A 19,951-nucleotide genomic window follows, 5' to 3' on the forward strand; every position below is an offset into this window, starting at 1 on the left:
TCTTCAGTCTTGGCATGAGACTTTCATGTGAAAAAACTTGGCCAGCTGTGGGTATGGACACCCCACAAGGATGTTGACTCTCCAACCTTAGTATGGGACTCATATAGACAGAGTTCACCTAGCTCTGATCATGGATATCCCACATGGATGTGACTCCCAGCCCCAGGCATGGAGATTGGGTGCCCTGCATCTCTGGGTAGACATCTAGTGCACATTCACACAGGATATCAAGCCACTCGGCAGGTTTGCCTCTGAACTCGGGGAAAGGCTCTCACAGTCTATCTATTTATTAGTGGATGTGCCCCTCCGCTGCTCAGTGGGACCTGAGAGACTAGAACATGAATCTTTCTTAACTGAAAGATGTAGAACCAGAAAGGGAAGGAGGTCAAGAATGAACTTATAGATGTCGGAGGCCCAGCACCATAGGTAAAAATGAAATTGCTTTTAATTCCCAGATTCTGCTAACAGCGATGAATCACAATTGAGAGATGGATTTCTAGGGCAGTGTCAGGCATGGTGGGCATTTCTTTGTTATACATTCAGAAAGATGTGGGAGTTGTGCCTCTTTTAGCTCTGAGGATATAAGACCCTCAAAGGGGAGACTACAGCTCCTCCTATTTAATTGTCAGGTTTCAGAGGCTCTCAAGGTCTCTGACAGGTCCACTTGAAGGGAGCTGTGATGGAACTTTAATGAAATAGGTAAAAGATGAACCATAAAATGCGCTTGTGATAAAATTTTAGAAAGAATTATGACATCTGCTACAAAGAGAATAAGCAAAATGATCAAGCCTTTGAGTCCAAGTAGAGAGGGTAGGAAGCCAGATGGGCCACTTAGCTGAAAGTGAAGGGTGCTTCTGGTGAGAAAGGAGGATGCCCAGGGCCAGAGCTGAGGTCCACAAAGTAGGACTCATGGAGTGGGCATGCGCCCTAATCCAGGGCCTGCCCATAGGTGCCTGCCAAATTCAGAGTTACTGTGGAGTGGGGACAACTCTGTCTTCTCATCATCTCCTTCCTTGGTGGGAATGGAGTAGTCTACTGTGTTCAACCTGGCCCACATCCTGTGCCATGTGAGAGACAGGTGGTTTTTATCACTGGTCTCAAGTGTTCAGGTGAAGATCTGCCTTGAGAGTTACACTGGAAACCTGATCCAGGAGCCTAGCCACGTAGATCTGGCTTGCTGAGTTCATTTGGCCCAATTGTCTTGGTCTGAAGCTGAAAATATGTGTCCTTGAAGATGTGTTGAGTAGACAAGTGCTCTGCTGATAAGAGAGCAGGCTGTGAAGTTGCTGAACAGTCTCATTCTCCTGGGTTAAGCACACAGATGTGTGGGTCTCCCAAGTAAGCCATGGATCTGAGCTGTGGTGAGCCTCATGGCAAACCCTGAGATGGTACCAGCTTCATTGGATGCTCACCCTTGGACACTGCTGCCAGACAGCAGTGTGGAGAAACTAAAGCAGAAATCAAAAAGTATCAGACAGGGTGGCTGGAATGTAATATGTATGAAGGAACAACTGGGTTTGTCACCTTGCACTGCATCCGAAAGTGTCACACTCCAGAGACCGTTCTGCAAGGCTTCCTTTCTGCATTCTCAAACAGCTACTGTGCTTTGATAATTATTTTGAAAATAGAAAATGGGTTTTATAGGCGGCAATAAGAATGTGCTCAAGAAAACAGTAACTGTTGGAAATCTGCCTTTTTTTTTTTTTAGCACATGAGAATTAACTAAAATATTTTAGACTTTCTTCTCACTCCCAAGACTCCAATACACATTGCAAACTACATTGATGGTCACAATTCTTTAGGCTAAATTCCTACAGGTCTCATGACTAACTGTAGCAGGCTGAAGCAGTCACTAAGTATCAAAGGGGATTTGGTCCTGGTATCCTGAGGCTGAACACACCTTCTGTTGGCAAAGGTCTTCATCATGAGACTGACCCTTCTATTAGCAATGGGGAGATCTTTGTCTAACAGGGAGAGTGAACCCAGACAGAAAACTATATCAGATGTGATGGAATGAGGTGTCCTGAGATATTCTGCCACAGGAATGAGAAAGGTAATGAATATAGTGCCTAAGGCGTCACCTCTCTGGATCCTCAGCTAGATGATGGGAGGAAAGTTCACTGCACTCTAATCCTAGTGTGGGGGAACTTCACAGTCATCCAGCTTGACCTCTAGCATCCTTGTTTGTCCTCGACCCTTGGCACTCTTCCCTCAGCATGCCCTGAGTAGCTGTTTCCTTGTATTTGTGTCTGAGGATTCAGCTAGAGACTGGGGAAGACGCACACAGACTTTTCCTCTTTCCTTGCCTCTAGCAGGTCACTTCTGTTTTCTCCCACAGAGTCCAGCTAAGTTAGAAGTCTGCACTGCCCCTTGCCTTCTTAAGGCAGCAGAATGGCATGTTATCTTTCTTTTCCACTGTCCCTGGACAGACATCTAGACTCTTGCGACCTGCCTCGTCACAGATGGTAGTCTTCAACCACCTGTTTCTTGCAAACAAGTGCCTTGCTTTATTCAGTTTAGTACTTTTTAAACTACTGCCACTTATCATCTGGAATCTTCTCACCTCAGAACCATGCTATTCCTGTGCTATACAGGAAGTCTGTGGCTCTCTATTTAGTCAGATTTCCATGTCTGACAAAATGTAGCATATCAACTTGAAAACCTCACTGTGCATATAAATCACATGGAAATTTCTAAAAGACAAGTCCTGAGGTCACTTTCATTAAAATTCAGTTTACAGGGGCTGGAGAGGTGGCTCAGCAGTTAAGAACACTGGCTGTTCTTGCAGAAGACCCAGGTTCAAATCCCAGCACACACGGCAGCTAACAACTGTCCGTAACTCCAGTTCCAGGGGATCCGACGGCCTTTTCTGTTCTCCACAGGCATTGCACAACATGGGTGCACTTACCTACATGCAGGCAATACACTCACACACATAAAATAAAACAAAAAAATATTTTAAAAATTCAGTTTACAGATACTGAATGTGACCCTGGATTCTCCTTTAGTGTCCTGGTTACCTTGACACTGCAGTTTAGTCCAGCACTGTAGAGTGCTGCCTTAGTGAAGCTGTCATTCAAAGTGGAATCCTCTGTTCTTCTATACCTTGCTCTGCTATAAGAAATTTGCCTCCAACGTCCCATATCTGTGGGCTGCTTGGGAGTCCTTCCACGTAGAGCATCAACATAATTTTAGAAACAAACCGTTAACTCCAGTTTTCCAATCAGTACAATAAAATGCAATCCCTAATTAACATTTATTATGACTGGCTGCCATATCCAGGTGTTGGTAAAATACTCAGTGCTCACAGGTTAAACTTCAGTTTCTTTTCATGATGTTTATTTCCATTGACTCAATTTACAAAGCATGAAAATGGACAAGTGCTTGGGGGACTTGCTAAAGCTATGGGTCATGGATATGCGGACGTAATACGTAATGAAAGATTACTAAGAAGGTGTGTATGCAAAGTTTCAGTTCTCTACACCATAAACAAAAGGTCCCAGTCCAGCTTTTGCTTATGTAGCTCTTTAGTATAAAGCTCCTTACAGTGCCCTGCCAGATCTCGATATGATACTGTTCATAGGTAACCCTGGTATGATTCCAGGTTTTCTTCTTTTATTAAATTGTTGAAAAATTCATAAAATATATTTTGACCATACTTAGACCCCCTTCCCTACCTACTAGTTTTTAAAGAATATTCTGATCAATAAATAATCACTAAACCTAGTGCAAATATCTGTCTCTGGCTGCACTACTGAAAATAATTATGACTGCTCAGACAAAATGCACCTGTGGGTCTCAGCTTGTAGTTTCCACCCTCATAAATCCTGCTGGGACTGTGGGCCTGCAGTAATGGGATTTCAGCAAACAGAACTGAACAAACATAATGAAAAGAGAAATATTTGACCAGAGCGGAGAATAATCAATGACCCCAGAAAAGCCTTAGCTGACAGGGAAAGTTGTAAAACAACACCTATGTGCTCAGTTCCTACATGGGCTCAGCTGATTTGGTTCTTAGAGGGACCATCATCTCTAAGTACCTGAGAAGTATTAGCAACAGCTTTCAGTGAGAAGTCCCAACTACTCCTATACCTTACATCTGTGCAAGGTGGGTGGCACTTTTTGAGTATGAGTGCAACAGGTGACATTGCCAAAGGACTGACTGGGAAACCCACAGCAAGCAGACACAGAGAAGACATTGTCTTGCCAGAAACTCACGTCCTGCCTTTGTGTACAGCTCACACCAGCTTTGCCTACTTTTAATTTTCTGAGTTATAGCATCTGATAGAGAGGATAATGGGTGATTAGAAATAACGAGTGTGAATAGCCCTGTTTCACTACAGATTTGAAAATACTTCACTGACATAGTGCAGAGATGGCTGCCAGGATTCCTGTTCGGTCCTTTCTTGGCCCTGTGGACATCTGGCCTTGTATACACCTGGCCTGTACATATGACTCAATGAACATGGGTCCTGTGCATCCCTGGCTCCTTGGACACTTGGTCTGTGTAGCCCATGTTCTCCATGGTAGGAGAACAGACCGAAAGGAGAGGTTCTGGGCCTCAATAGTGCTCCTAGTTCCCAAACTTGCAGCCTGTAGCCAAAGTTACAGAAAAATAGTTACAGCAAAGTTAAGAATTTAATGAAAGTCGGGAGTTGTTTTTGCTTTCATGTCCTCAGAAGTATTTTTGTGGAGAGGAAATGGCCCATGTTGAGCTGGAAACAACATGAACTATAGATTTACACCATTTCTACCTGAGTGAACGTTACTACGCTCTGTTGCGTGCAGAAAAGGCTGAGGAGAAATGAGACAGAAATGCTCAGGGCTTTCCTCCCCACAGCTGAGAAGTAGGTCCCTTTTCTGTCATTGTGATAAAATACTGAAGTAAAAAGAGGAAATATTTATTTTGGCTCACTGTTGAGAGTTTTTAGTTTATGGCTGGTAGGGTCCACCGCTGATGCCAAGACAGGAAGAAACACCACAGCGAATGGCTGAATTAGTTACTTTTCTCATGGCTGTGAGCAAACACCTAACAACTCAAAAGAGGACAGATTTATTTTGGCTCATAGTTTGAGAGTCCAGTCCAACCTGTTGGAGAAGACATGGTGTCAGGAGCATCTCACTGATGGAACAGCAGGCCCATTAATCCAGAAAAGCCCTTTATAGAACACTACAGTCCTGTGTCTGCCAGCTAGGTCCTGTGTCTAAAATTCCACAGCTGCCTAAAACAGCACCACCAGCTGGGTCTAAGTATTCAAACACATGAGCCTGTAGGTGACATTTCACATTCACACCATAACATGGAGGAAAGCCACTGACCTCAGGGAACCCTGGAGGCAGAGAGAGTGACAGGTAGGGCCAGGACAAGACACCCTTCAAAGCTAGGGCTAGTTGTTTCAACCAGGCTCCACCTCTGGGTTTCCATCACTTCCTAATAATGAAATCAAATTATGACTATCAATGAACTAATCCACTGATCAAGCAATGACCTATCTCTTTCAATGACTGGATCCAGCAGCTAGGGACTAAGCCTTCATTTAACATATGACTTTTTTGAAGACTACTTCATCTCTAACCCTTAACAGGTAACTGAAGCATACTTCTAAATGCAGTGTACAAAATGAGTTTCTTTGCTTTTCCCCCTTGGCAAGGGCCTCCATAATCCCAAGGCAACTCCATAGCACCTCTCAAATGACAACTAGCATGCCACACTTTGTGACAGAGAACCAAATTCTAAAATGCATGATGCTCACATGAACAAGCAAGCCACAGCAGGGTCTTCAGGTCCCAAGAGATGGAGCGGGGTCTATGCTTTCTAATTCTTTGTTGACAAGAGTTCTCTGCCTCCTGAAGCTTTCCCAGTAGTCCTGGTACCTCCTGAGAAAAACCATATGATCCAAGGATAGGGCAACAGCTTCTTCTGTCTTACTTCTGGTAGTCTTACTTCTTGGCCAGACCTGAAAATGCAGATCTCAACTTGATTGGGCTGAGAAACACTAAGTAAAGTACAACTCAGTGTTTTCACTCACGTGTGTTTCCAGGGAGGGTTAACTAAAGGGGAAGGCATGCCCCGAATGTGTGTGGCACCATTCCACAGGCTGGAGGCACAGATGGCATGAAAGCAGAAAGCCAGTGAACTCAAGCTTTCTCTCTGTGCTTCTTGTCTGCATGGCAGGAACTGTTCTGATTTGCCACATCGTCTTTGCTGTGATGGAGATTGAAACCACTGAAACAGTTTGCACTGAAACAGTGAGCTGAAATATATCCTTCCTTTTTTAACTTGTTAGCATTAGGCATTCTGTAATAGCAATAAGAAAACTAACACGCCTGGGCAGGTAGTTGGGCCATTATAGATGGTGGTGGGTCTGGAGCCTCATATAGACACCCAGGTGAATGTCAGTTGCTATCTTCCTCCACCATGGTAATCATTCTCCTCTACTACTTCTATGTCCTGGGCCCCAACAAACTTTGTGCCTGTCCTACTTTCCACAAGCACTCTTAGTTCTCTATGAGGTCCTGGTGCTGTGAGCCCAACCACCACAGCCTAGGAGTGTCTCTTTACTGCTTGGGCCTCTGCTCCAAGACATCAACCCTGAGCAGCCTCCTCATAGCACAGGCCTCCCTCAGGTGGGCACTCCCACAGTCTCCATGAAGTGGGCCAGTTTGGCATAGAAGCTGCTCACTGGTGTCATGGCAGCTGTGTTGCAGATCAGCTCAGAGATTCTCAGTCATCCTAGACAACAGCAGGCCTCTGAGTTAGGGAATGGAGCTGCAGAGCATCTCTGCTGCAAGGCAGACTAAAACAAATCTTTAATATCAGGGCAAGAGCCCTGTCCCTTTTCTGTTCCAGCAGGGAGGTGAGGACCCAGGTGATAGCAGGTAAGTCCGACAGTTCCTTCCAGCATCGCCTATGAACAGTGAGTTTGTGATTTTCCCTCCTGGAGAGGCACAACTGGACAGAAGATAGCTGTGCTGGAGTGATCTTTGTCAAGAAATACAGTTTTACTCTGAATTACTCTGTCAGGAAGCCACCACCCCAAATCCTATCCTCTTCTATCTGTTGAAAATAATCTAGAACAGAAAACAACCAGGAGGATGGTATTGATGAGGGCGATTTAACAGCTGGATGTATTGGAATCAATCCAAACATAATTGTACTCATGTATTCATGCTGAAATGAGAAAACAGGAAGTGCCCAGAGTCAAAGAAAGCTGCTGAGAGGCTCCACCTCTGAAGCCTGGAGGCCACTTAACATGCAGAGGACGACCCTGCAGTCAGATTGCACCTTCTGCTTGGCAGATTTATCTGGACTCTGTATGTGCACTTCACTCCAAACAACATGGACTTTGGAAATAGTTATCTTATTAAAATATGGGCCTTAACATTAAAAAAAAACAGGGCTTTCATATGTAAACTGGCACTATGGTTTGAATGTGAAATGTCCTCTACAGGCTCAGGCTTTGAATGCTGGGCCCTCTGAATGCTGTGGAACCTTTACGAGGTAAGACCTGGCTTGGGAAGGTTGGGAGGGAAGGTCTTCGAAGGTTACACCCCAGGTTCTGACCTACTTTCTCTATTTCCTGATCCATCATGATGTGAGGGCCTCCACCACATGCTCCTGACTCCACAAGCTCCTCCATGCCTTCCCACCATGATGAACTGAAATTCCTCTGAAACTGTAAGCAAAATAGACCTTTCCTCCATGAAGTTGCCTCCCTCAGGTATTTTGTCACAGTGACAAGAAGTAACTAACATAATTGGTTAGCATACAATTATCTATATTGCTTTTACAAATACTTCTCATCTTATTAGAAACACTATGTAAATATTCTGTATTTGTTTAAAAATAAAACAAAACCAGATTCTAATGTAATATGAAGCAATTTTTTTTCCTGCAAGATCTAAAACTGGATAAGATACAGTCACACTGCAGGTTGAATCTCAGCCCAGATACAATACACACTTTTGAATTTCAAGCTCTTCAATAAAAGAATTATAATCAGCCAAAGATGGTGACACACACTTTTACTCCCAGTAATCAGAAGGCAGAGGGCAGGCATATTTCTATGAGTGTGCAACTAGCCTGGTCTATATAGTGAGCTCCAGGCTAGCCAGGGCTACATTGTTAGACCCTGTCTCAAACCCAAAAAGTTATAAACAAATAGATTTTCAGGATGCAGAAGTTTAAGGGTAAAAGATAGAGCAACTAGACTTAACAGTCAACACTGACTTCTCTAGTTTAGGAGGAAACAAGTTTTTTTTAAAGAAGCATTTTTTAATTAGCTAGTTAATGAATATTGCTGTCACTATATAATTTAAGGAAACTACCTGATGTCTTCGATGGTGGGTTATTTTGACTGGATCACTACATCCCTTTATAAACACTATTCATGCTTGGTCTTACATATTCCTTACTGTGAAATCAGGGATTCCCCTGATGTATGGGGAACACCCACCTCACCTGAGGGAAGGACACGTGCCATCACACTCTGTCAATCTTTTCATTTTCCACTCAGCTTCTTTAGTGATTTTGTTATGGTAAATTTTACAACAGTAATTATTCACCTCATGGTTTTATTGTCTTTCAAGAGTCATGCCTCTGCCAGCCATAGCTTACCTCCTCTTTCCTGCCCCATGACCCTGGCCAAGGCCTCCATGTAGGTGTCAGTCATGTGCTCCCACACAGAGAGCTTATGCTAGCTGAATGTGTTCTCTACCTTCATGTTCACTTGCAAGGCAGCAGGACTAGAGTGAAGACCAAGCGGTAAGATGTTGTCTCAGGTCCTGTGACACAGCGCAGAGCTCATAAGTACCAAAGCACAGTGCGCAGACCTTCTGTGAGAGCTGACTAGAGGGTCCTCAGCCACGGTAGAAAGAAATACAGAACTGACTTTGCAGGCATCCACTTCATCAGTAGCTCCCATATCTAGGGCAGCATAGGACTACAGCCACAAGAGCCATTTCTTCCTCTCTGCTGACCCGCCTCAATGGACAGTCTTCTGGGGCAGCTGTGGGCTCCCACATCTACATTTTTTTCCTTTTCCATGTCCCGTGGTTATTTGTTTTTGTTTTTGTTTTTGTTTTTTTAGCAAACTCATCATTCAGAAGGAGAAAAATATCCAGAATTTATAAAGAATTGCAAAAATTAGATACCAAAAGCTAAAACTGCTGATCGATAAATGGGCTAATTAAATAACAGACAGTTCTCAAAAGATGAAACACAAATGGCCAATAAGTATTTTAAAAGTATTCAACATCACTAGTCATCAGAGAAATGCACATTGAAACTTCTTTGAGATACAGCCTGACCTCGGTTAGAATGACTATCATCAAGAAATCTGACAACAAATGTTAGCGAGGATGTGGGGAAAGGAGCCCCTGTTCACTGCTGGTGGGAATGAGGGTGAAGGCAGTGATAACTGCTTGTTCTGGGATGCTGCTTGTCTGGGTAGGCCTGAGCCTGGGTGATGTGAACTAGGAGTATGCGGCCTTTTGCTTTGTAAGTCACAGAAGCCAAAATTTTAATTACCAAAAGCTATATTAAACTGTTAAAGTGAGAAGTTAAAGTGTCTTCTATTAACAAGCATGAATCTTCTTTCCTGGAATCTATCAGGTAGCTGGCTGTTCTAGATTGCTTTCTGTTACTGTAATAAAACACTGACCAAAAACAACTTGGGGAGGGAAGTGGTTATTTGGCTCACACTACCACATCACAGTCCATCTTTGAAGAACCAAGGCAGGAATTCAAGGTAGGAACCCAGAGGCAGGAACCCAAGCAGAGACCATGGAGGAATGCTGCTCATGGGCTAGTTGCTCCTGCCTGCTCAGTTTTTCTTATGCAGCCCAGACTGATGGAATGTGTGACTTGCAGGAGAACCATAAACTTCCTAAAAGGAAGCCATAGGACATAAATTCCTTAAGGTGGCCAAATGTCCAAATTGGCAGCTTGGCCTTTGCTCAAGCTTTGTCAGCTGGCCACTTCCTGGGCTGACAGAGACTGTTTTCAGGGCAGACTTACCTCCTTTTATGCCATAAGATAACTTGCCTGCTCATCCTGAGGAAATAAGCTTAGGAAGAAGACTCTCAATTCCCCCAAGGACATTTGTACTGAGCAAATTTCTGCAGCTGTGTTCAACAGAGTTCCTATATAAGTCCAGATTGATGTGCCTTTCTTTGCAAATGCCTGTTTTCCGAGGAGGCTTCAGCACTTTGCTGTGTTCTTACAATAAAAGAGAACACATCCCTTGCCTGTGGCAGATCTGGCTGACTCTTACTTTTAAACTCCTTCCTTTTTCTGCTCTCCTAAACAGGCCGACCTGCTCAGGCAGGGATGGCACTGCCCACAATGGGCTTGGCCTTTCTACATTAATTAACAATTAAGAAAATGTCTCACAGATATGCCTACAGACTACTTTGATGGAGGGAAAGCCCCAACTTCTTCCCAGGTGACTCTAGTTTGTGTCAAACTGATAAACACCAACTAGCACACTGGCCATGTAAGGGTGCAATTATAGTAAGACGTACTTTCGAATTGCTTATAGGTTAAAATTCTCCTTCTGCACCAATGCCTCTGTAGATAATAAGCCCACCGACCCTGAGGGAGGCTGGTCTCAGTGCTAAGAGGCAGATCCAGGTAGACAAGTACTGGGACCCTGGCCCCAGTGTGGGCTGCAGCACCTCCCTTCCTTTGCTCAGTTCTGAGGTCTTGGGATAGTGGAGGCATGACACAGAATTAAGCCTTGTGGCAAATAAACAATACTTGTGTTTCCTAGATATTCACTGTAAATTCTAGAATAAACTCATACTACGTCCCTTCCATGGGAGTCTTTGGGGAGATTCCTAAAAACAACTTGAGTCAACTCCTATTGGTAAGGTTGTACTACTAAGCAGTGGCTACTCTGAATTCTACCTTAAAACAAAGAATGGCACCTATTTTCCATGTAATCATGAGGTCCAGGGTGCAAGCACTTAGAGTGGGTACAAGGACAAAGAATGCATAGGGGAGGAAATATCAAACAATGCACACTTCAGTGCTTCCTCCAGAACTGCTTTGGGAACCTCGGATGGCCCTGGGCAGGTTTTTTCCTCAGCCTGTACCCCCAGGTAGCAAGGTTCAGGGGGATCATGAGATCACAGGAACGCACGTGCTTACTGTGTGGCTGCAGTGTCCATTCAGGTGCAGGCCACTGTCAAAGAGGGGCGAGGAGGCCCTGCTGCTGTGGTCACTGGATGGCCCTGGGGACCCTGAAACAAAAGGAGAGGCATTCATTCCAGATGGAGTTTACAGCTGTATTGTATGAAACTACATGACTGTAGAACAGCTACACACTGCAGCACCCATTGCCGGGTCTTCCCTACTTTCCTGGAGCCTTACCTCCCCAACAATGCTCCTGGAGGTAAGGGCCATGTGGCCCAGCTGCCTGCCTGTCATGTCACAGGCTGCTAGCCACAAGATACAGAACAGGGCTGTGCCTGTTGCAAGAGTGCATGTGAGCTTGTAGTTCCTCACCAGCCTCCCCTGTTATGTCACACTCCCTCTTTCAAAATGCTGGTCAATGGCTGACATTGGGGTTATTAATGCTGCAGAAAGGTGATATAAAAACACAGAAAATGCAGATGCGGACAGGGTGACCATGTGTCAGTCACACCATCATTGCCATCATTGTCGTCGCCATCATCATCATCATCATCACATCATCATCATCTATGTCATCTATGGAGCAGATGATGTGAGGATGGGTAGATTTTACTGCAGTGACTTTTGGCAGCTCAGTGTCCCACTGTCAGAGGAGATGATCTGATCCAAAGGTTTCCCGGGGCCGATATGGAAAGGCTCACCCTCAGCACACCCAGTTTAGAGACAGAGGTGCCCAGTAGCCACAATTCTCTTTGTGCTAGTTTGTTTTTAACTATCAACTTGATGCAATCTAGAATCACCTGAAGAAAGTGTTTTTCAGGCTGGCCTGCGAGCATGTGGGTTGGAGATTGTCCTGACTGTTAATTGAGGCAGGAAGATCCACCTACTGTGGATGGCATCATTCAAAGGAGAAAGCTAGCTGAGAGCAAGAAGCAGCAAGAGGAACAAGGATCTATACATTTATTCTCTCGGCACTCAACTGTGGATGTGATGCTTTGAGTGCCTGCCTTGACTGCCCAGCAATAACGGGCTGTAACCTGGAGCTGCAAGCCAAATAAAAGTTTCTTCTTTGTGCTGGACAGCTTTAGTTGTCAACTTGACACATCCAGGTAGAGGGAGCCTCAACTGGGGAATTTCCTCCATTGGACTGGCCTGTGGCCATGTCTGTGGGGCATTTTCTTGGTTGTTGAGTGATGTGGGAGGGTCCAACCCACTGTAGGAGGTGCCACCCCAGGCAGGTTGTTCTGTTTTGTATAAGAAAGCAGGCTGAGCATGGGCCAGGGAAGCAAGCCAGTAAGGAGTGTTCCTCCATGGCCTGTTGCTCCAGCTCCTGCCTCCAGGTTCCTGCCCGAGTTTGTACCTTGGACTTCCTCAGTAATGAACAGTGACCTGGGAGATGTAAGCCAAATAAACCCTTTCCTCCCCAAGTTGTTATTGGTCAGAGTATTTTGTCATAGCTATCGAAGGCAGACTAGAACATTCTCTAAGTTGCTTTTGGTCAGGGTGTTTTTATCATAACAGCAGAAATAAAATCAATAGACCTTTTAAATACAACCCTGCAACCAGCATTTGCACATGTTTAACAACCAAGTTAAACCTTAAGTGCTTCATTACAAGTTGTAAAGGGAGCTCTGGGGCCATTGCCAAGGCTTCAGGACATTTCCAAGGCCTGAAGACAGTGCTGAGAGAAAGACTGTGTTCTACGACTCCTTCTAGCCTCAGTATTTTCTGGTCATATCTGACTGAGAGCTGCTTCTGTGTGTGACATGGTGCCTCAGTTCCTCCTTTTTTGTGGTGATGTTTCAAAAGGTAGATGGTTGAACATCATTGCCTGACTGATAGATTCCCAGACAGAGCATCTGACAGTGCACAAGGAACTCCATAGCATCCCCAAGCAGAGAGACAGCCCTGAGGTTCGGCCTTCTGAACCCTAAGAGGAAGTGCTGAGGACAGCGTAGTCTCAGACCCATCACCAACTAACCATAAATCAAGGTGGGTGCACTATGCTACGGACAGACTAGAACAGGAGCGCATGACCTCCCTCACCAGCCACCCACAGGAAATGACAGTGAGAAGGGACTTGCAGAGAACTAGGTGGGTGCCACCCTGCATATCTGTATCTGGGATGCCCAACCGGGTCATCTTGCTCCTAGGGCTGTGATGAAGAGCAATGGCATGTGTGTACTGTCACACTGTGTACCTCCTCAGTACACATGGACACAGGTGCCTGATGATGAGGCTTCTGAAGCTAGTTGCTTAAATCCACCTCTGCACCCTCCAATGTGCATAGCCCAGGAGTCGACACACCTTGCTGTGCCCTTTTCCTATCTGCATAATGTCTGTGAGGACTGGTATTTCTACCAAGCACTTCGCCACATTCCTATATGGAAATCAAGTTGCTGAGAGACATAACTGTTTACCTTTATTTAAGCAAATACATTAACAGCTGAGCTTTTCTTTGCTAGTTCACTCCCATAGATGCATACAGTTACTGCCCAGTGGAGTTGATCCCAGTCAGGCTTTCATTACTTGTCTTTACAGAGTGTTGTTTTTGGAACAGCACCTGGCCTGTTCTCTTGGCATTTCCATGCACATTTTAGGACACTCCATGCAAAGTGTTTTGTTTATACCCATAATCAGCTTGTCATTATCTGGGAGAAAGATGAAAGCATTTTAAACTGCCTGCACCCTCCTAAAATCCCCAGGGTGATGCTGCTTCTCTGGGAGACAGAAGAAAAAAAATCTGTGAACACATGACTGAAGAAGCGGCAAGTAATAAATAAAGAGCTTTAAACCGACAGCCCTTCGCAGATACTGGATTCCCATTAATTAATTTCTCAAGGACTTACATCTTTGCTTCTGTACCCACAAAGAGAAATTTGAGTAGTTGTAATATCTTTCCTCCATTCGCCCCCAGCTTTTCCATTCTTTAAAAACTGGTCAGTATTAGTAATTATTTTCGTATGTGTGCATGTGTGTGTGTGTGAGTGTGTTCGTTTGTGAGAAGATGAATATGGCGATGTGCACACACGTGTACACGATTGTGTGGAGGCCAGAGGACAACCTCACCGGTACTTCCGCAGGAGCCCATTTACCTTGCATTTTGAGTTAGTCTCTCACTCATCTCACTTGATGAGTCATGTCAGCTCATCAAGTTGGCTAAACTGACCAGCCAGGGACCTTCAGGGTCCTTCTCTGCCTCTGCAGCACTGAGATTAAGTGCGTCCTACCACACCTGGATGTTTTCATGCGGCTTCTGGAGGACTGAACTCAAATCCTCATGTTTGGAAGGCACATGCTTTACTAACTGAGCTATTACCCCAACCCAGTACTAATAATTATTAGTGATATAACAGTTGTTCTAAAAATAAAGAAGATCAAGGCTTCAAAGATATCTCAGCTGTTAAGAGCACTGGCTGCTCTTCCAGAGGACCAGGGTTTGATTCCCAACACCCACATGGCAGCTAATGACTCTCTGTAACTCCAGTTCTAGGAGATCTGACAATCTCTTTTGGCCTCTGTGGGCTTTGTGAAACATGGGTGCATTTACATACATGCAAGCAAAACACTCATACACATAGATAAAAATTAATTAATTAAAAATAAAAATAAACATATTAGAAAATATATTAACTATAGTTTATAATCAGTTATTAAAAAACACCTTCCTTCAAAGACTGAACTATGATCTGTCAAGAGTACTTTGGGTCCAAAAAGGCCATGGTGGGAAGCATTCTGGTAAATATTCAAAGCTAAACATGCATTACCATAGGACCCAGCTCTCCTTCCCCTATGCAGAGACTCAACAAAGATGTCCAAACAAATCTTGATGATGAATGTTCACAGCAGCATAATTCATAACAGCCCAGAAATAGAAACAAGTGCCCATTAGCTAGAGCAATGTCCTACATCCATATAAAGGAGAATATGCAGCCAGTCAACCAGGAGTACCATGCAGATGCATGTGACCACACCAGTGAACTCTGAGAGCCTTATCCTAAGTGGAAGAAACCGCATGCCAAGGACACAAATTTTATGACTACATTTATATACATTTCCAGAAAAGGCAAATTCACAGAGGCAGAAAACAGTGGCTGCCAGAAGCTGGAGGAGAGAAATGGGGACGTATGACTGCTAGCAGGTACAGGGCTTCTTTTGGGTGATGGGACTGTCATGGGATTAATCAGTGTACAACACAGTGAAACACTAAAACCTGCAAAGGTATTACTTTCAAATGGTGAACTACCTGTGAACTTTATCAGTATAAAAAACAGCAAGTGTCTGAGCATCTGAAGAAAAGATGCATAGCTCTATTGGCTCAATCTCAGTGGGTATTTATTTTTCCTTTAATATAAATTTAAGAAATGCTGAAATGAACATTTTCTTTATAAATCTATTCGGATGTTTTTCCATACCAGTCATTGCCTCTGTGGGACAGATGTTGCTTCATACAGAAAAATGACCCAACAGTGTCTGCTCAGGCAGAGCAATTTTGCCTCAATGATGTGTACTCACTAGAGGCTGTTTTGCCTGGATTTATGGAACAATTATGGCCCTTGTGCTTACATTTTTATAGATACTAAGATTTTAACAGTTTTAGGCTGAGAAAACTAAATATAAAGAGAATGAATATTTGTAAAATTAATGGAGAACTCATCTTCCATCCCTGGTGTCTGGGGACACACACCTGTGTGATCTGAGTACCTGGTCACTATGACTTCTGTCCTTCAGTGTCCAGAGTCTCGTAAGGAATGCTGACAAACTTCTCAGCCAACTTTGTCCGGGTGGGTCCAGCCATAGAGGCTGAACTCTGCACAGGTCCTCAGCAATGGGTTCACAGGAAGTTAAGGTGTGTCTAGTCATAATGGCTGAGCTCTTCCCAGGTCCTCAGCAGTGGGGCTCAAAGGAATTCAAGGTAGATCCAGCCACAGAGGCTAAGCTCTGTACAGCCTCAGCAACAGGCTCACAAGAGTTCCTAGATAACTCAAATCTGTGGAACAAGTCCTCAGATTCTATAGGGCTCCTGGGTTTCAAGACCTCTTCTATCCTCAGAGGGAAACAACAGCCTCGGAGCTGTGATGGCATTTCTTCTTCAGCATACAGATGTTGAAATGCTTGTGGCTGTTTCAATTTTCTTGCTCCATTATACCATGCATTGCACCCCCTTCCACAGACATACAATTCACCATCTCTCTCTGTGCAGAGAGGTCTCTGACCCTAAATGAAGGCAAGAAAAGCCTGAACGAGTGTCCTGGCGTCTGTGTGGTTCTTGCTGACCACTGGGCAGGCTTATAACTATTCTTCACCTTTGAAGCACACAGACACACCTAGGACATACAGATAGGTCCTTGTGGGAGGCAAAAGACACCCATCTGGAGGTAGGTTGCTGCTTGTATAACAGTAAAATGTGAGATGGAAATCAGTACTCACATTATCCAGTCTCTGACATTCTTGGGGAGAATATTGGGGGCTGGACCGTCTCTCTTGTACCCCTCACCCACCATCACTTCTTGTGAGGAGATTTCTGCCATCCTCATGTGGTTTGAATATGTGTCCTCTAAAGGCCATATACTAAAGGTTTGGTTCCCAGTTTGTGGTACCACCGGGAGTTAGAGGAACTATGAGGAAAGGAAGCCTAGTAGGAGAAATCAGGTCATTGGTGGTGTGCCCTTTGTCTCTCTCTTTGCTTCCTGACCACCAATGTGAACAAGGTCTTTACCGTGCATGCCTACCATGGTGCACTGGGTTCCACAGGCCCAAAGCAACAGGGTCAAATGGTCATGGACTGAAAACTTTTCAACCGTGACTAAATAAAATTATTTTCTCCAGTGTTTTTGTTATAGCCATTGGACACTGGGAAACACAAGCCTCTTCTTTAAATCATTATTTCTGAAATTTCAAAAACTGCAGACATTCCCTGTCCTTCATGATCACATGTCACTATGTCCTCATCAGTGGGACCGGCCATCATTGCACCCACACTCTGCGAGGCAACTTCTGCATCATGCCCAGGAACAGAACCCCTATCTACCTCCAATGAACCGTGTTGCCTGCCTCTGCTTTCCAACTGCACAGACCTGTCCCTGGCTTCACTCTCTGGCCTCTAAGAGTTGATGGAATTGATCATAAACAGGACATAAAGGGGTGTGAAATTATCCTTAGATATCAAAGTTAAATGTACTATTTATTGCTTTCTCATCGTTTTATATATGCCTTTTTCTATCACTGTGTTGTGTAGCCTCTCCTTTTCTCTGTCTCTTAAATACTTCAGTTTCTTCCTTTTCCATCATCCCTGGTTATACTGACAGAACACTAAGTCCTGTGTCACCTGCTCACATCCTCCCCATCCCATCGGAGTGGCTCGCAGAGGGGTAGATTTCCTAATATATCCCTAACTCAGGGAAGTTGGAGTCCCCTGGTGTCTCCGAGTGCTTTTGCACAGGCTTCACCACAACGCTACCTCTGGGTCATGGGAATACTCCCAGCCTCCTTCAGAAAATTCCACAGTGATATCTGGCAATATCTCTCTTTCCCTTCCAGTCTTTGGTCCAATTTCTGACATTTTCTATTTTTCTTAATTCTGGTATCCTCTTATGTGCACATAAAACCCTTTGGTGTCCTCTATTCTCCTCTTTAGCTCCTCAGGGACTCAGTCACAGAGATGGTGTCTCAAGAACACAGGGCAGGCTGTAACTCTTACTCATGTGTCTGCATGGCACCGGGGACTGATTTCTCGACGAACAGCAGGTAGCTCAGCCATCCCTGTGGTCTCCTGGAGATGACAGGCTCAGGGTTCCCAGGGAGAGAGAGTGAAAGGAGGCTCTGACTCTAATGGCCCTTTTGACAGAGTATGAATTGGGTGAATGGTCAGAGTGCACAGCTACTGTGGCCTCAGGAGCAACACCCAGGCCACCTACACAGAAAATGAAGGAGACGCTGACAGTGTTGATAGAGGGGAAAAGATGAACACTTACAATGGCCCAGGGAGCTGGGGTACTCCTTCATGTGAGGAGAAGATAGAGTGAAGGAAGGAAGGACCAGTCAGGACAGGAAAGGAAGGCTGGCCCAAGCCAGGCGGGCTCCTATTGCTATCATCTGTCCTTGCACCTGCATCTAGCAGACAGACTTAGGGAGGCTGAGTCTTGCCTTTCTGACATTTCCTAGAACTGAAGGATATAGCATCTGAGCAGAGAGGGCCTAGACCCATTCTGCTACCCACAGAGGGGGCAGAAACTTCTATCAAACATGGCAACTAAGGCGAACAAGTGAAAAACCACAAAACTATGTTCAATAAAGTGTGTGTCTAGGCTCCATGTTATTACATTCGTACTAGTTCCCAGTTGAAGTACAGGAGAGGGTCACAAGCTCTGGTCCATCACGGCAGATTCTCTGCAATGTCCATTTATCATGACTTTTATTTTCTATTATCAGGTCAACCTATCTATTTTGAGTATAAACTTGTCTACATATATGTTCAGGTAAGCCTCTGTGCATGTGTGTGTGTGTGTGTGTGTGTGTGTGTGTGTGTGTGTGTGTGTGTACGGCGTATGCTCATGCATAGGTAAACAGAGTCACTGTGAGTCCACATGAAACAAGAAACAGAGATTTACTTGATGGACAGTGATTTCATTATGCATGCTGTAAAGTCTGTGGACATGCTCACATGCAGGCATTAGGGCCGTTTGTTACTCTGCTGTTTAAGTTATTCTCCTCTTTGAATGTGTGCTTGGGAAATAATTAATGCTCACTGTGCCCAGGGATTTGGATAAATAAAGTGGGAAGGAAATCCCACAGCACCATAAAGTCTCTCCCTTCCCACTTACCCACTGGGAGCTTCAGAAAGGAAGGTGCGTCCCTGAGATACTCCACAGTGACGGTAACATTATCACCAGCATTTCTCAGAAGATGCACCTGTGGAGAAGGTGAGAACAGCACTTCACCATCACAAGAGGACCAGACAGAAGTGAAAAATAAAGTCTTTGTGAATCTCCCCTGCTTCCCAAGAACTCAGTCCACAGTAATCTTGAGACCCTGAAAGTCTATGGTACTAAACTGGAGTAAAGTGTCTATATACACCACAGAGTGCATCACACTGTGTTTTGTCTATATGGATGGACATCAAAATCTGCCACATTTATCCATGAGACAAGGCTATCTGTACGCTCGATAATTTAACGTACCAGAAAGCAAAATCTCATGCATGAGAAGCCAATCTGTTTATACAAATAACCAAGTGTCAGACACTGGCAAAAGACACATCAACTGGGCAAATGTGACATAACCAAGCATAAATATAAATGCCAAAGGTCAAAGGCCACCTTAGCTCTCAGGAACTGGATGGGTATCACTATTACCATGTAACTCTCTTGACTGGAATTGTCCTTGTGGATTTGGTTTCAATCATACATCCTTACATCTACTTCATTATTCACAGAGCCTAAAATGAGCTTTTTGTGAACAATAAATTTGCTTTTGCTTAAATAACTTGTATTAAAACACTATTAATCCACACTCTATGAAGCTGCATTTACTATAATTGATTTGGGCCCCACCATGCCTATGACCACATATTTCTACCGTCAGGTGCTCATCCCACTGTCCCTTTGAACCTTTTCCTCTGTGTGCGCCCTGCACAACTTGTTTGTTCCCTCTGCTCTCACCAGTTTCTTCCTACGTCACGCTCAGCGGTTCTTACTTGGACAGCTACTGTGTAGAATACCACCCTAAACTCTTAGTGGGGCAGGACGACTGGTTGAGAATTGAGTAGAGGTCATTTGAAAGTCCTACGGCCTCTAGCATCCAGCATCCACACCC

General features: G+C 44.5%; 1 protein-coding gene across 5 annotated transcripts in view; it reads right to left on the minus strand.

Moving 5' to 3' along the window:
• Window positions 1-19,951, minus strand: part of Sntg2 (syntrophin gamma 2) — a 236,258-nt gene that overhangs the window by 93,094 nt on the left and 123,213 nt on the right. For all 5 annotated transcript variants that reach the window (XM_008850183.2, XM_017802502.1, XM_017802501.2 and 2 more), the window contains exons 7-8: window positions 18,961-19,048; window positions 11,153-11,244 (exon numbers count right to left, since the gene is read on the minus strand). In XM_008850183.2, the coding sequence (XP_008848405.1) occupies window positions 11,153-11,244; window positions 18,961-19,048 (180 nt within the window). The remainder of the gene's footprint in view (window positions 1-11,152; window positions 11,245-18,960; window positions 19,049-19,951) is intronic.

This window comes from Nannospalax galili, unplaced genomic scaffold (genome assembly GCF_000622305.1).
Source record: "Nannospalax galili isolate Female #2095 unplaced genomic scaffold, S.galili_v1.0 scaffold100, whole genome shotgun sequence".
In the NCBI taxonomy this organism is placed as follows: Eukaryota; Metazoa; Chordata; class Mammalia; order Rodentia; family Spalacidae; genus Nannospalax; species Nannospalax galili.